Source organism: Oryx dammah, unplaced genomic scaffold (genome assembly GCF_014754425.2).
Source record: "Oryx dammah isolate SB20612 unplaced genomic scaffold, SCBI_Odam_1.1 HiC_scaffold_9, whole genome shotgun sequence".
Lineage (NCBI taxonomy): Eukaryota > Metazoa > Chordata > Mammalia > Artiodactyla > Bovidae > Oryx > Oryx dammah.
In genome coordinates this window covers 59,394,681-59,410,402 of record NW_024070193.1, presented here as the reverse complement: position 1 = coordinate 59,410,402, position 15,722 = coordinate 59,394,681, and the positions used below count along the sequence as shown (strand labels likewise).

Here is a 15,722-nt window from a genome sequence, read left to right as displayed (position 1 = left end):
ACACCGGCGTTTCCCCAGTGTTGAGAAGGTAGCAAGTAGCTACATAATTAACTGTACTGTGATAAATTTGGTTCTGTTTGTTAAACTTGTCAATACATTAGGGTGGCTTGGGTTGCATCCACACACTTCACAAGGGCTGAAGTAAGGTGGCTAGGAAGGGTCTGCCTGTTGGCTAAGCACCCTTATGTCTCAAAGACTGAGTGTTCCCAGAGCGAGAACAATCAGATGACTAAGTCGATCAATATCACCAATTATTTTATTTTACGGATGAAAAGTTAACCCAACACTAACCTAAAAACCAGTGGTTTACTTTGTAACTGGCTATTTTGGCAGCTTGTACCTCAAAACTTATCGTCATCTGTCTGATTCAGAGAACTTCTGAAAAACATTTTCCATCAGTAGATTTAGATATGACTGTTGAAGCTCAAATCCAAATAGAGCTCCTCATATAAGTAATACTGAGAATTAACAACATGAACACATTGGTGTGAGAGGAATCCTCATTCTCACTTACACTCTCTAAAATATTACTGAACATGTAGATATGAAGCTGAATTTTGAAATTTTTTCTATGTGATTTAAAAAACCTCCTTCAAATAACTATAAACTAATGTTAAATAAGAATGTGGTAACGTTTGATTAAGATGAGAAAGCAGTGGTGGCAGATGTCAGGAACAGTGAAGGCTGGTGGTCAGTGTACCCTGTTCACAGTGCCCTGATCTGTGGTCTGAGACCAGACATCAGCACGTGCATCTGAGGGTTGGACAGAGAAGATGAATGCCCGAGCCAGGCAGGCCACATGCCGACCTCCCCTCAGTCATAGCCCCTGATGGCTGTGAGACGGGGCGGGACTGGCTCAAGCGTGGGGAGTGGGCTGGATGGCGGTCTAGCAGCCACAGGGTGATGGTGGTGGGTCATCCTTGCGGGTCTGCAGCTGATGCATGGGGGTAACATCAAACATGCTCCTTACGCGTCCAGTGCAGGTCACATTCATGGCCTGGGGCAGGCATTCGGGATGGCACTGCACACACTCGGAGTTCTCCACGAACTCCCTGGGCTCTCTGACAGGAGGAAGACAGGAAACTGGTCAGCAGCATCCCTACAGACCCTGCTTCCAAACGCTGTCTGGGTTCACCTGTCTGAAGGTTCAGGTGACACCAATCAGCTCTCTTAGAAAGACAAAACAATTTTATGTAAAAGTCAAACGTCTGGGAAACTAGGACTATACTTTAATATAATAAAGTGATTCTGTCCGCTGAATCTTCAGTCATCTTCTAGAACAAAGCATCAGCTTCATTTATAATCAAAACAGCTTCTCTACACTTTTTCTACAGGCAGTCTCTGAGTATTAGATAAGCCAACACATGGGAGAAAAGAAGATAATAGTCCTTAAAAGGCACCCCGTCCTGTATCAGATTCATGGATATTTAAGTTAAGCTGCAAAGAAATGGTAACTAGACCAACACCTGGGAAAGAGAAAGAGAGCTATTAAAGTTTCCTTAATGGTTATTACTAAAAACAGTAAGAATGGAACACAGGTATGAAATATTTCGCTTGGACTATTTTAACCATTCTTCAAAAATGGATAGATTGGGACTTCCTTGGTGGTAAAGTGGAGAGAAATCTGCCTGCCAATGAAAGGACATGGTTAAAATCCCTGATCTGGGAAGATTCCACATGCCACAGAGCAACTAAGCCCATGAGCCACAACTATTGAGCCTGCATGCTGCAACTGCTGAAGTCGGTGCACGTAGAGCCTGTGCTCTGCAACAAGAAAAGCCACCGCAATGAAAAGCTGAGCAACACGACTAGAAAGCAGTCCCCACTCTTTGTAACCAGAGAAAGCCCGTGCACAACAGTGAAGACCCAGTGCAATCAAAACTTAAATAAATAAATAATTACTTGAGAAGCTGATGTTTGATTGAAAAGACATGGTAGATGTGGGCAGCTCTGAAGACTACTGGTAGTTAACTAGGCAGTGAACAAGAAGTGTTCACACCCAAAGATATGTTCCACGAGTCCTCTCAGGCAGTCAGCATCAATTAAACCAAACGAGCCACATGACTTTTCCCTGTGCTGCTTCTTGGGTCGGGGCCAGTTTTGCAAACAGAGAAGGTGCTGCTGGACACCAGGATTCTCTAATAGGAAGACCCAGGCACCGCTGCCAAGGCTGTTTTAATTACCTTGTTGGCTTCAAAGAGAAAAATGTTGAAAGTGTTAGTCAGTTTTGTCCGACTCTTTGCGACCCCATGGACTGTAGCCTACCAGGCTCCTCTGTTCATGGGATTCTCCAGGCAAGACTACTGGAATGGGTAGCCATTCCCTTCTCCAGGGGATCTTCCTGACGTAGGGATGGAACCCGGGTCTACCACACTGCAGGCAAATTCTTTACCATCTGAGCCACTGGGGAAGCCCCTTCAAAGAGAACTGAACACTGAAAACATGAGCTCAGCATCTGTTTGCAGCTGTAAGGATTGCACCAGTATTTCTTACTTATTGAAACAATACTATTGATTATGCAAGTTACTCTGTTAGGTTACTGAGCCTATCAGCTAAAGGAGTCCTGTTGAATTGAATTCATCCTGCTTCTGAGTATTTCTGAGCTGAGCTGTAGTCCAGGCCCTGATAGTGAAACAGAAAGGAAACTTTCCTAGAGCTATCTGTAACTCCTATCTTCTTCTTCATCACAAAATTTCTCTTTTTCTTTATTTTTTAAAAATTGCCTCTTCCAGTTGCTATCCTTACGTTTTCCTGTTCATTTATTTTAGTCACTATTTGAGATCATTCAAAGCCTTTCTCAGTATCAAAATTCCCACAGATTCAACAGACTATACTTTTTATTGACTGCAATAAACTCAACAAATGTTATACAAACTGTTTATTTCTTTGTCCATGGTTCTATTTAAAGTTATTTGCACTGTTCAGTGTGTCTTGAACATAAACAAAAATTAACCTGGAGCTGTGTTTTGACACAGCAGGAATGCTGTGATTCAAGGATACAACTAATGGCCACGGTCTTGGTCGTCTGAACCATGGAAGACCGTTCTATTTGTCTTGGGAACTTTGTGCAGCTTAGAAAAATAAATTTCCAGATAAAGAGACTCTATAAATTGGGTTGGATTAAGTAATGAAAAATGTTTTTTCATTTCCTTTTGTGATTAACAATTGTCAACAGGGCTTCCCTGGTAGTCGAGTGGTTGAGAGTCTGCCTTGCAACACAGGGGACACCAGTTCGATTCCTGGTCTGGAAAGATCCCACATGCTGTGAAGCAGCTCAGCCTGTGTGCCACAATGACTGAGCCGGAGCTCTGGAGCCTGTGCTCTGCAACAACAGATGCCACCGCGAAGAGTAGCCCCTGCTTCTTGCAACTAGAGAAAGCCTGCGAGCAGCAACGGAGACCCAGCACAACCAAAAACAACTAACTAACTAAATAACACTATACACACACACACACACACACACACACACACACAAAACAACTGTCAACAAACAAAAAGGAAAAGAAAATAAAGGAAAATAATCAGACTGATTAACTATACACTTATAAAACAATCCTAAGTCTTATTTTTAAATCAAAACAAAGCAATTAAAAAAAATTAAAAAAAAAAAACCTCTTACCCCTCTAGAATGTTGCACTTTCCCACACACTCCTTGCCACGACTGAAGTTCTGGCAGGACACGCAGTATTTGGGTCCAGGTCCCCAGCAGCCCTCTGATGAGCACAGTGGGTGACAGATATGGCCCGTGGCCTCTGAGAATACAGGGTGAGTCCCATGGTCAGACAAAGAACAGTGGCCACAAACGTACGCCAGTGCCCCCGGGAGAAGCAGTGACATGAGGGCTTCCGGAGGCCCGCCACAAGGCCCCTTTGCTGCCAGGTGCCAAGCGTATCTAGATGGAGCTTGTCAGAGCTGCAGGAGCCGAAAGCGTGAGGGTCCTTGCCATGCATGTACGGGGCACAGAACCGGGAAGACACCCAGAACTTCACCAGTTCTCTTAATTGCACTATGGTGTGAGAATCATTATTGCCTCCATTTCATCGATGAGGAAGATAAAGCCCAGAGATTTAAGTAAACTGATGACTGTCTCAAAGCTAGGAAGGGCTCAAGCTGGGATATGAACACGGCTCTGCTTCTGCCGGTGGCCAGGATCTCAGCACAGGTGCAGGCACCACTTCAACAGCTGACTATGGCTGTGAACTCGGATCTGGAAATGCCAGTGTGAAATGTTCACCCTTTCCTGTGTGTGTGTGTGTGTGTGTGTGTGTGTGTGTGTGAATGTGTTTAGTCGTTGGGGATGGAATGAGTAGGGAGGAACACACAGCTAAAATGCCATAATCAATACTAAATTTTGTTCTGTAAATTACCAATAACTGATGGCCTAGACTTCAAGGCAGATTTATCCTGTGAGATGAGAATTATCTAGAAAAAAATCTGATGACTGTCACAAAAGAATATACACATTTCCCTTAATTTGCTTCTTAGGAATGTAGAAAGTAATTTAAATGTTTGGGAGTAGCCTTTCAATATTCTAAATCAAAATAAATGACCTGTTAGAACCATCTACACAAACGACCAAAGTGATTACTCACTGCACTCTTTATCACTCCTGTTGTTTAAAATTTTGGTTTTCTGAGTTGAGGTCCCAAAAAGTTTTTTCCAGTGTATCGTATTTGCATAGCACAAGTTTCGATTTCCTGAAATTATCACATCGCCATCACTTATCTCCTTGAGGGAGCGTAATCCCAAGGATGTTATATCCAGGCCGACAACCGCAAGAGAAAACTGGCCACTAAGTTGAAGAGAAAAAAAATAATATTGTGAAAAATTATGACAGCACAGTATCAACGAAAACATTTTTCTCCTCCACTGTAGCTTTACTACTGCCTTCCAGGTTGTAGTCATGTAAGTCACGTTATGGAAGGTCTGGACTGCAACTTTGGAAAATTCCAAGTGTTTTTAAAGTTCCTCCAGGGAAAAGTTAGTTCCTTGTTCATTTAATATCTCTAACTCTAGTGGCAGACTAGGGGTCGAATAATTTATTAATGTCATTATTTATTTACTGCATTTTAACTTTGCTTGGCAATTGAGAATATGTTACCTTTTCAAATATCCAAATATACTTCAAAAATCATAGATTCAGCTTTCCATCCATCCACCTACCCACCCATCCATCTATTCAACCATTTATTGAACAAATATTTGAGGTAACATGTGACTAATTTTATTCTAATTCTAGGTTAAGTATGTGCGTCTTGCTCTCAAAAAGCCCTTTGTCTACTGATGATACAATCATTTTTAACCCAGTACCATGGGAGTGGTGATGAGCGAACCACAGAGGCAAAGAGCAGGGGCACCCAAACAAGTCTGAGGAAGGGTCTCTGGAAGAGGTGATGCCTGATCATCAGGACCTCCAGAGCAGGAGCTACGATATTTTCTTCTCTACCCAACCCTGTGCTAGGTTCCTACAAGGGGACCAGGACGTGTTCATCACATGACCAGCTGGAAGATATTCCGACTAAAAGGAAGGAAGTCCTCCACGCAGAGGAGCACGTGACGGGCACTGAGATCACACACTGCTGCTGGAGCAGAAAGGTGGGACGGGGGTCTGGGAAGGGAGAAAGAGGCAGAGCCTGGACCACCGTGGACACCACGTGGAGGAGGCTCTTGTTTGCAATGATGGGAAACCACAGGAAGGAGATGTTCGTTGTTAGGAAGCTCCCTAAACACCAAGGTGGGAAACGGACCAGTTGAGACAGCACTAATAGAGAGGCTGATGATGAAGGCACGAGGTGACAAAATGTAAAGTGTAATCGGGAAACTCCTCTTTCGCCTTGTTTCTCTTTCTCTGCCCACTCTTTCCTCTCTGCGTCCCCCCCCCCCAGTCTGACTCCTGTGTCTTCAACTGCACCCCTGCTTTTAGTTATCCCTTCCCTTAGTCATGCTCAGGAGAGCCACGCCAGTGGGGACAAAGCTGAGGTCCTCCCTGCAGGGAGGTCTGGCAGGGGTCACACTTCCCCAGGAGGAACTGTGTATCACTGGGCTTCTCAGCAAATGTTATAAATTAAAAAAATTAAAAAGTCAGCTTTATGTTTAAAACCCTAAAACTAAGCTGAGAGGTACATGCCAGTCACCCAAGAAAACTGACCTAAGTCTCTCATCTCTATATGAACTTTAATCAAAAGAAGTATTCCTGAGAACTCAGGGCACAGGGCCTTTCTGGGAAGTGATATTAGCTGCATGTTTAGCATCAGAGATGCAAAGCTGGAATGATTTTTGGAAAGGGATGCTTAGTTTACATGCACTATATTCTGATTTTCTTTTATACTGCACAGTATTATGTAGCCCTCTCAGGTGTCAATTATGGGAAACAGTTCTCAAAACCAGATGTTTTCCAAGGCAGGTTGAATGAGAGAATCCCAAACTTTGACTCACCACAAAATTCATTATTACCCTTATTATGTTAAAGATGCTTGTGTGTGTGCATGCGTGTGTGTGCGTGCATGTGTGTGTGCGCGCATGTGTGTGTTTGTGTGTGTGTGCATGTGTGTATGTGTGCTGGAGCTGGAAAAGTAGAAATCCTGAAAGACATGCTCAGTGCCTCTCAGGTCCCCTGAAAATGAGGTGCTGACGAGGGCTGGTGGCCTTAGTGCTATTCTTGCCCAAAGTACAAAACCTCAATCAAATCAGGAGAAAACACTGGCCATCCTACAAATGCCTGACCAGTACTTTTCAAAAGCCATGAAAGACAAGGAAGACAGAGGAACTATCATGAACAGCAGGGGACCAAGGAGACATGACTGTCCCTTGCAGTGTGGGCTGACCAGAACACAAAGAGTGTTCGTGGAAAACTGGCGAGATCCGAGAAAGCCTGCAGTTCAGTTACAGCCATGCTGATGATGCAGGGTGTCACCATCGAGGGAGCCAGGTGAGGGTATGGGGGGACTCTCTGTAGTGTCTCTGCAGCACTTCAGTAGCTTTTACTTCAAAAGAAAAGACTCTACAAGTCTTTGGCTGGGGTCCACTTACTGTTGCTTTGTTCTGCCACGTATGATTTCCAGGTTCTCAAAAGCATGGAGGTCAGTCCTGTTTTCAGGCCAGGCCTGAATCAGCAAAAACCCTACAAAGCATAAGGAAAGTTCAGACACATACCACTTAGAAATTTCTATTTTGTATGAGACATTATTTGGAGAAGGAAATGGCAACCCACTCCAGTATTCTTGCCTGGAAAAATCCCATGGACGGAGGACCCTGGAGGCTACAGTCCATGGGGTCACAAAGAGTCAGACACGACTTAGCAACTAACACACTTAATGGTACGCACCTGTTATTTCTTTTACAGTTTTTAGAATGTCCAGTTCTTTCGGGTCCAGAGGTGCAGTTCGTGTGAAGGAGTCACTGAAACAAGTAACAGAGCCGTCAGTAACAACCTGCCGTGAAAAGAGCAGAGTCTATTTTTCTCTGGTATACCAGGAACTTGATCTTTACTTACCCCCTAAATGCTACTGGCAGGATATGAAGATCTCCACTGATGGATGTGCAGTTTCTGAAGTGTTTAATGTTTGTAGCATTTATGGAAAGTGTGTCTTTAAACTCACCGATTCCTATTCCGTTACAAACTGTAAAGAGAGGTGTTTATTCCACTCACATGTATTGAATTAGTAATAGCTGTGGTCCCTCAGGCAGACGGGGGCAGGAAGAGAAGTGCAGCCGCGGGAACCGTTGCTGCCGTGCTGTCGTTCATCCACGCAGCAAACGCTGCCAGGCTCGCCAGGGACCAGGGCCATAGCAGGGTGTGAGGTTGCAGTACAGGAGATGCTGCCTGTCCTCACTGAACTTGCCTTCTCCTCCTCAATTTTCCCCGCCTGGCCAGAGTCCAGTTGCCCCGGAGGACTCCAGCTCCTTTTACACTACAGCTGCCCCCTGGGCTGTTGGTACTGCACGGGGATCACGTGTGTGCCCCAACTAAACCCTCAATGCCTTCCCTCGCCCTCATCTGGGCTGCAGCTTAGGTTTCTAATGGACAGAAACTGTATGCATAAATTTTTTAACTAAAATAGCAAGATGCATCCATGGAAGAAAACCTTGAAAACACGGAACAAAGAGGAACAAAATGACTAGAAATTCTATTGTGTAACTTTGATATTTTAGAAAATTTCCTTCCAGTTATCCTCCATGGTTATATCACACCACATATGTAGGTTTTTTTTTTTTTTCACTTATTATGCTGCGAATATTGTCCTATCAGTAAAACCGTTCACAAGCATGGCATCACTGATGCGATGGACATGAATTTGAGTAGGCTCCGGGAGTTGGCGATGGAGGGGGAGGCCTGGTGAGCTGTAGTCTATGGGGTCCCAGAGAGTCGGACAAGACTGAGTGACTGAACTGAAATGAACTGAACTGATATTACATCATAAAGAATACTATAATAAGTCTTATCAGATAAACTGCTTTTCTTCCGCAGGGCCTATTTAAGCCACATGCTTTGATCTCTGTCCTATTGTGACATAAATCTCAGATGCCTTTTCCTGCACTCTGAGCTCATTTATTAATTTACATTCACTCCCTAATTTCCATCTTAAATGTCATCTCCCTCCGAAGCCCATTTCTCTGTTGTGGCTCTACTTCTAGAATTCACAGTGCAATTGTTGGTATCTCTCTTTCAGACTTTATCTTACTTTGAAGAATAATCATGGAAGATCTTATTGTTCAGGGTGAGGTCCTCCCCTCCCTTCCCCAGGCCTCACCAGGGACATGGGCCTATCCCATCAGCCCCATGGAACTCCAGGCTTGTTCTGGAATGCATATACCTTGCTGTGGTCTGGGAATGGAGTGGCGAGGCTTGCTTAGGATTCCAAGGCTCTGGCTGACAACAGAGTGAGGCAGCCTCAGCAAAACAAGCCCCGAGGCAGATCCCTGCTGATGGGAACTTGCCTTTTAATTACAGGTTTGGAAGAGAATTCTACATGTTTGAGAGAATATTCAGTCTCTCTCTGCTTAGGCGTGATGGTGATGGTGGGGTTACCTTAATTCCTAAATATGGAGACAAACTGTAATTCACCTCTATATCCATCAGATCCGGAGTTGTGGACCCTCAACACACATGTTCCCACCTTTGTTTCCCAACATCTCCCTACACAAAGGGATCTCAGTTGGCCACTACTCCAGGATTTGAACTGTGGGTGGGTAGAAAATATAGCATGATTATAGGCGAGTCAAAATGTTTGTTGAGCGCCAAATTAACAGACCAAAATCAGAAATAATCTGCTTTTATTGATCCATTTGAGGATGCTGATAGTAACCCTCTGTCTTCAGGGGTTGAACTCACTTACTTCCTCTCCAGGTACTACCCTATGTCTCATTTTCTTCCTTGCGTGTTTCCTTTGCCTGAAGATTTCCTGGAGCCAAAGGATATTCATTGCCCAGGGCACTGACATGCCTGCCACACTGGGAGCTCAGAGGTCTGACCTCAGACGGAAGCCCCGCGAGCTGTCCCAGCGTATCTCTGCCAACCCTGGCCACTGGTCCCTGGGCAAGTCATTTAGAGCCTCTGTGATGTAATGGCTCATCCGTCAGGGGGTTGTAATAGCACAGACCTCCTAAAGAGACTGAGGGACTGGATGACATGGAGCATGGAGGCTCAGTCCGCCCCTGAAAGAATACATGGGTCAGTGGTCAGTGCCAGCTGAGACCACAGAAACCTCTTAGAGACGGTGGCATCTGAAGCAGATGTTCAGAGAGGCATTTTTTTATAGCAGTAAAATAGTGGAAACAATCTAAATGACCATATAGATCATGGTACAGGGACTGTGGACAGGCTTAAGCAGAATAAGGAAGATTCACATGATGCTATCTGGAGTGATCTCCAGGGGATGCTTAGAATGTAGATGTGTCTTCTGTGCCCAAAGGGCCTGGGCACCAGCTGGGGAGCCTCCATGGGCCACATCAGAGTGAATAATGTGAGGAGGGATTATCATAAACTGAATAAAAAAGGGTTCAGTGAGCTCACAGGGGTACTAAGAAAGCTATTTTAGAAGCAGAATGTCCACTAGTAAATATAAAAGAAATGACAGAAATAGGAAGTCATTCTTACAACCACCAAGAAATGCAACTTCAGGCGAATCATCGGTTCTGCCATCGAGGTGGTTTAGTCACTCAGTCATGTCCAACTCTTTGCAAGCCCATGGACTATAACCCAGGCTCTCCTGTCCATGGAATTCTCCAGGCAAGGATCCTGGAGTGGGTTACCACTTTCTTCTCCAAGGAATCTTGCTGACCCTGGGATCGAATCCAGGTCTCAGGCATTGCAGGCAGATTCTTTACCACTGAGCCAGAGAGCCACAGAGGTAATGAGATGAGAGTTGTGCACCCCTGGTGGGACACTCTCTACTTGCAGTGCTCCATCTGCGACCCGCCCCGCAGAAAATATGACCCGGCCAGACAGGGGCGCTCAGAGCAGCTGGCCTTGACTCTTCACAGCGTCAGAGAAAAGAGGGCTGAGACACGATCTTGAATTAATGAGGAGCCTGGACTCTTGATTGAAAAGAAGCTAAAAAGGATATATTGGGATAACAGGGGAGTTGAAATTAAACTGAAAACTAAAATCAATGTTAAACATGGGATAAGAGTGAAATTGTCTTTTGTTACTTGGGAGAATGTCCCGTTTGTACAAAAGTGTGTTAGCCAATGCAGGGTGAAGTGTTATAATACCTGTAGTCATCACAGGACTCAGAAAACACACACACAGAGACACAAACACGGAGTGAGAACAATGTGGTGATTACTGAAAATTGATGAATTCAAGTTCAGGGCATATGGGTGTTCATCACACTATTTTGCAATGTTTCTGGGTGTTTGAAAAATGTCAAGATAAAAGATAAAGTGCAGGATAAGAAGGGATAAGTTGGCATTGAAGATACCCCAAGGATAGAGCACTGCAGAAAGGAAGGAACATGTTTCTGAGCTTCGAGACTCCCTCAAATCTGGTCTGAGGATGATGCTGATGGTCTGGGGGCAGGGAGCCTAGCCATGACTGGAAGCAGAGAGGGCCCTGTGCCCACGCCGGGCAGCTTCCCACCTTTAGCACAAGGCCCGTCACACTTTTTGCACTTGCGGACACCATCTTCCTCTACCTCCTGGCTGTCAGAGCTGCAGGCGCGGACGCACGAGCCGTGGTCTGTCACCACATAGTTACCTGGGGACAACGAGAGGAAGGTGGTGAGAGGGGCACCAGGTGTTCTGGGCAGAATGACCCTGGATGGCAGCTGATCCTCTGGTTCTGTTTACTTTAAGGACAAGAAGGAAAAGCTGCAAACAGGGAGGAATGGGGTTCAAGGTGTTCACGGCCTCCCCATCAGGCTGCTGTTCTCTGGTTACGATGCTGAAAGTGTCATATTTAGTTTAAAAAGTGACCCAAAACAAAGGCCACTCTTCTCTCGGCCACCCTCATCCCCTCGGGTCTCTGTGGGCGATGGGGTCCACACTCTGCCTTGGCCCTCACTCAGGGAGAAGTAACTTGTGTTAATAATAAACTTTTCAGGAACTCTCTCTGTTTCTTTTGACTTCCCCAAGTGGGTCCTCAAACCACTGGGCATTTGTCTGGGCGTTTACTGGATGTTTGTCACTTTCCTTCTGTAAATTGTCTGCTTATGTTCTCTGAGGCTCTGAGTGGTTTCCTGTAGCTTTCAAATTCTCTCAAAGATTATATCTAGGTCACAGTTGTGGCAAAGTTTTCTTTATCTTGCCATTTACCTTACAATGACTTTTTTGTGGGTTTTTTTTGTTGTTGTTCCAAACTTTTAAAATTTCATGTTCACAAGTCTGGTAGTGTAAATCTCCCCTTCATAATTGTTCTTAAAAATAATTTTTTTTTAGTTAATCTTCCCTCTTGAAAATCACTTCCTCTCCTATGAAATCACTCATGTTGCCATTTCCCTAAATACTAGAGTCTCCTGTAAAGCACAAATAAGCAAAATCCAAGCCCCAACAATTAAACAAATCCAACTGACAAGCAAAAAGCTCTCTTCTGTGCTCCTAGTGGCACAAACACGCCCAGGTTTTTAACCACTAAAGGAGGCCAGTCTTCTGATCTCTCTCTCATTTAGGCCTTATAAACACCTGCCGAGTACAAGAGCCAAACAGGGAAACGGCCCAACGGCCATGGGTTTGTGCCAATCAGACCATGGAATGTTCTGGGCAACCATGGCTGGGGTCAGGACACAAGAACCATCTTGGGGTCAGCCAAGGTGATGGGGTCAGCCATTACCTCACCTGCCTGATACTGAAATGAATATAGGGACCCAAGGATCCCTGAGTGGGGGATATGGGAACCTCAGCAGGAGACAGAGTGAAAACAGGTGCCTGGCAATGAAGGGGCTCACAAGGGACACTCACGGGGACACTTCTTGACACAGGTGGCGCCAAAGCTGTACTTCCCCAGCGGGTTGACCTTCATTTCGTAGGTGGTAGGGTCATAGAGCATGAGTGGCGGACACGTGTCCTTGCAGGTGGCTTCATCACGGAACCTGCGGCAGACCTGCCATGGGAGGGGTGGTGTGACTGTCAGACTCCACGGGGAGCGGGGCCACAGCCCTCTGTGTCCAGGTGTTTGCTCAGAGCAGATGCCTAGAAAAGCACTCTCAACAGGGGCAGAAAGACTGTTTTCTTAAAAGCATGGTTTTTCTTAAATACACTGTTCTAGCTGTGATAGTTTTGAGGAGATTATGAGGAGGGAAAAACACATCTCTGTTAACTTTCAAAATAAGGCAGGAGTTCACACTCCAGAGTAGTAACTCTAGAGTGAAATTATTCAACTTAACTTACGTCCGATTTCCCTCCTAAACAACACTTGAGGATACATTTTTGAATTTATTACCAAACACAGAGAACTTTGACTGGGGGCTGTTGTGCAGAGGGAATCAGACCACACACAGAGGGGTCCTGACCAAGAGCCTGGTGTTGCCTCCCTCCAGCAGCCTGGCAGAATCGCTTCAGACCAGCGGGGTCCAAAGCCCAGGGCCCTTCCAGCCTCTGGAACATTAGTTTCCCTGTTCCTAAAAACTATAGACTCTTCCAGGTCCCACTCAAGGTGAGTCTCCCAGTTTGGAACTCAGTCAGTGCTGACTTTGGGACCCTGTCTGCCTGTCCTGGGGTCTCAGGACACACAAGGTACCCATAATCAGCCGTGTGGCACCAATGGCCCATGGTGACGCTAGAACTTGGTCAAGCTCTCCACAGTCACAGAGACTATAGCGAGGCCTTCAGCACCCTCATGGGGTGGGGAATCAGCAGAAAGCTTCTGAGCCAAGCGGAAGGAGCAGAGGCTTTAGGGAGTCCAGCTGTCCTGCCCCTGAGGATCTGTGTGACCGCCTAACTTCACTTTAGGGGTGAATCGCCTAACTACCTTTTAGGGGTCCCTGCAGCCTCCGCTCTCTAGGTTGTAATGAGAATTGAGCGGAACAAGAAATGGTGGTGACAGTGGTGCTGGCCACAACAGACATGAGGGACAAATAACACACAGTTAGCACTGGGCTCATTCTATGCCCTGGTCTCGGGTGTTGATGCCACGTACATCGTGCCCTTTAGACCACGGAATGGTAGGTGAGGTTACATAATTTACCCAAGGTCACCAAGTAGGTGGTGAAGGCTAGTCACTGAAAGATGCTTTGTTACCTGGCGGCGGCAAACATCAGTCAGCACATTTCAGTCAAAGGGAGGTCCCTGAACTTTGGGCCGCAGGAGCTGCGGTGTGTCTTACCAGGCAGTCGCTTTCCCGTGGCCCCGTGCAGCCAGCGGCACACTGGTTGTGGCAGCAGTCACTGGGGGACCTGCCGCGGCAGCGCCCGGAACACTGCTGGGCACAGATGATTTTGGTCACTGCAAGGAAGCAAAGGCCACCGTGAGCTGCGGGGTCAGGAAGGTGGAGGATCACTTCCCAGGGACCCTGGGATCACTTGCAAACGGCGATGAAAGACTGATAACAAGGATGAATGTAATGCTTTTACACTTAAGTTCCCAAACATCCATGCTCTGCTAAACTCAACTATCTTGATCTTTCTTACTGTAAGTTTTCTTTTTTCTATTTGTTTTTAATCACTTAGGAGAACTGACTCAGATTAACTCTGGACTTTCAGACTTGTTAAACTAGAGACTGACAAGAATTGAGTTTTGGGGTAACAGAAAGTATGTACAAATAACATAATGCCAGCCAGAAAGCAGTGTTTAAAAGGGCATAACAATCACATCACAATTTGACCTAAACACAGATCAAGCTGACATGTCCCTAGATTTCCTGGCCATTCATGGTCTTAGGCTAGGATTCCCACAGAAAAATCCCCTTCAAGAAGCTGCTCTTGCTTCTCTGGAGGGGGGTACCCAAAAGAGGGGCAGGAAGGGAGAGGACACAGGAGATGTCGGGATGCAAGAAACACAGACAAGCCTCCATTTCCAGGAAAACCAAACCTACTGTTCAGAGAGAACGACTGCTGCCTGGGAGGCGGGCCTGCACTGATTCACGCCAGGCTGGAGTGCCAGTAGGAGCCCAAGCTGGACTAACCGCACGTGGGGAGATGTGCAAGACTGTCATTCATGTAACTGCTAACATCTGGCCTTAAAATCAACAATGCCTGGAGTCTTCAAAGGGAAAACGAATATCAATACCATCAGCCAAGTGTAAGGGAGAAGGCGGCCAGTGAAACTCTGTTCCTGACTCACGTTTCTGGCAGTTCTCCTCCCCGGCACCCCAGCAGCTTCTGTTGAGACAGCCTGGATCACACTTCGGGCCTAAAATATAAAAGTAATAGTTAAATTCATATCACAGGGAAAGGGAGCAAGAAACTGACAGCACCTGCCCCAGCCTCTAAGCAGAGCTGCAGCCTAGAAACAAAGCTTTCAAATTTCTTATTCTCTACTTGTTCAGCTGGTTGGTCTGTAAGATGATTTAAAAAGACTCTCATGAGGAAAAAAAAAAAAAAAAAAAAACCAAGGGACTTAAGATATGTCCCAAAGTCTCCTACAGTCAGGAGAATTCAGTCTCTGGGAGAATTTCAGTTTTAAACAGAAGAGATGATTTGCCAATGATTGTGGGATGAGGGCAGCCCTTCAGTATGACCAGCAAGGTTTACAGTTGATCCCAGGGGTAAAAGGCACTGGTGCACTGCTGGTGTTTCTCAGAATCCTGAAAGATGGGCAGCTGAGCCCCAAACGGATGGTGTCAGTCATACACCGGGAGAAGAGATAGAGATGGAGACGAGCCAGACAGAACGAGAGAAGCCTAAGAGGAAAGAGCAAAAGTAACAGGTAGGTATGTTCAGTGTGGTTATATCTGTACAGTGATACCACAGTGTTTTTCCTTTTACCCTATATGTCATCATATTTTCAAATTTCTGTTATAAGCATATAAGTTTATAAAAGAAAATATTTAAAATAAGAATGTTTAATGACATCTTTCCATAACACAGGAAATATTTGCCAATTAAAGAATTCAAAGTCTGTTTATGATTATATTCTTAAACTTCTGTGACAGAAAAAGAATCACAGAGATTATTTAATATATGAGTAACAGAAAAAAGCAAAAAGAATTGAGGATCATCCAGAGGTAATCAATATAGGCATAAGTATATCTATATATAAGAATTAATATCACATTACATATTGCATTATAATGTAATAATTAATGATACATTATGACAATTTTCCATGCCTTTAAATATCATTCTACC

At 45.2% G+C, this 15,722-nt stretch overlaps 1 protein-coding gene across 1 annotated transcript in view; it reads right to left on the bottom strand.

Moving 5' to 3' along the window:
• EGFR (epidermal growth factor receptor) overlaps nucleotides 1-15,722 on the bottom strand; it is a 214,110-nt gene that overhangs the window by 50,953 nt on the left and 147,435 nt on the right. The window contains exons 5-14 of the mRNA XM_040246357.1: nucleotides 14,716-14,784; nucleotides 13,760-13,878; nucleotides 12,397-12,538; nucleotides 11,081-11,197; nucleotides 7,493-7,619; nucleotides 7,325-7,398; nucleotides 7,030-7,120; nucleotides 4,593-4,792; nucleotides 3,620-3,752; nucleotides 971-1,061 (exon numbers count right to left, since the gene is read on the bottom strand). Coding sequence (XP_040102291.1) covers nucleotides 971-1,061; nucleotides 3,620-3,752; nucleotides 4,593-4,792; nucleotides 7,030-7,120; nucleotides 7,325-7,398; nucleotides 7,493-7,619; nucleotides 11,081-11,197; nucleotides 12,397-12,538; nucleotides 13,760-13,878; nucleotides 14,716-14,784 — 1,163 coding nt within the window. The remainder of the gene's footprint in view (nucleotides 1-970; nucleotides 1,062-3,619; nucleotides 3,753-4,592; nucleotides 4,793-7,029; nucleotides 7,121-7,324; nucleotides 7,399-7,492; nucleotides 7,620-11,080; nucleotides 11,198-12,396; nucleotides 12,539-13,759; nucleotides 13,879-14,715; nucleotides 14,785-15,722) is intronic.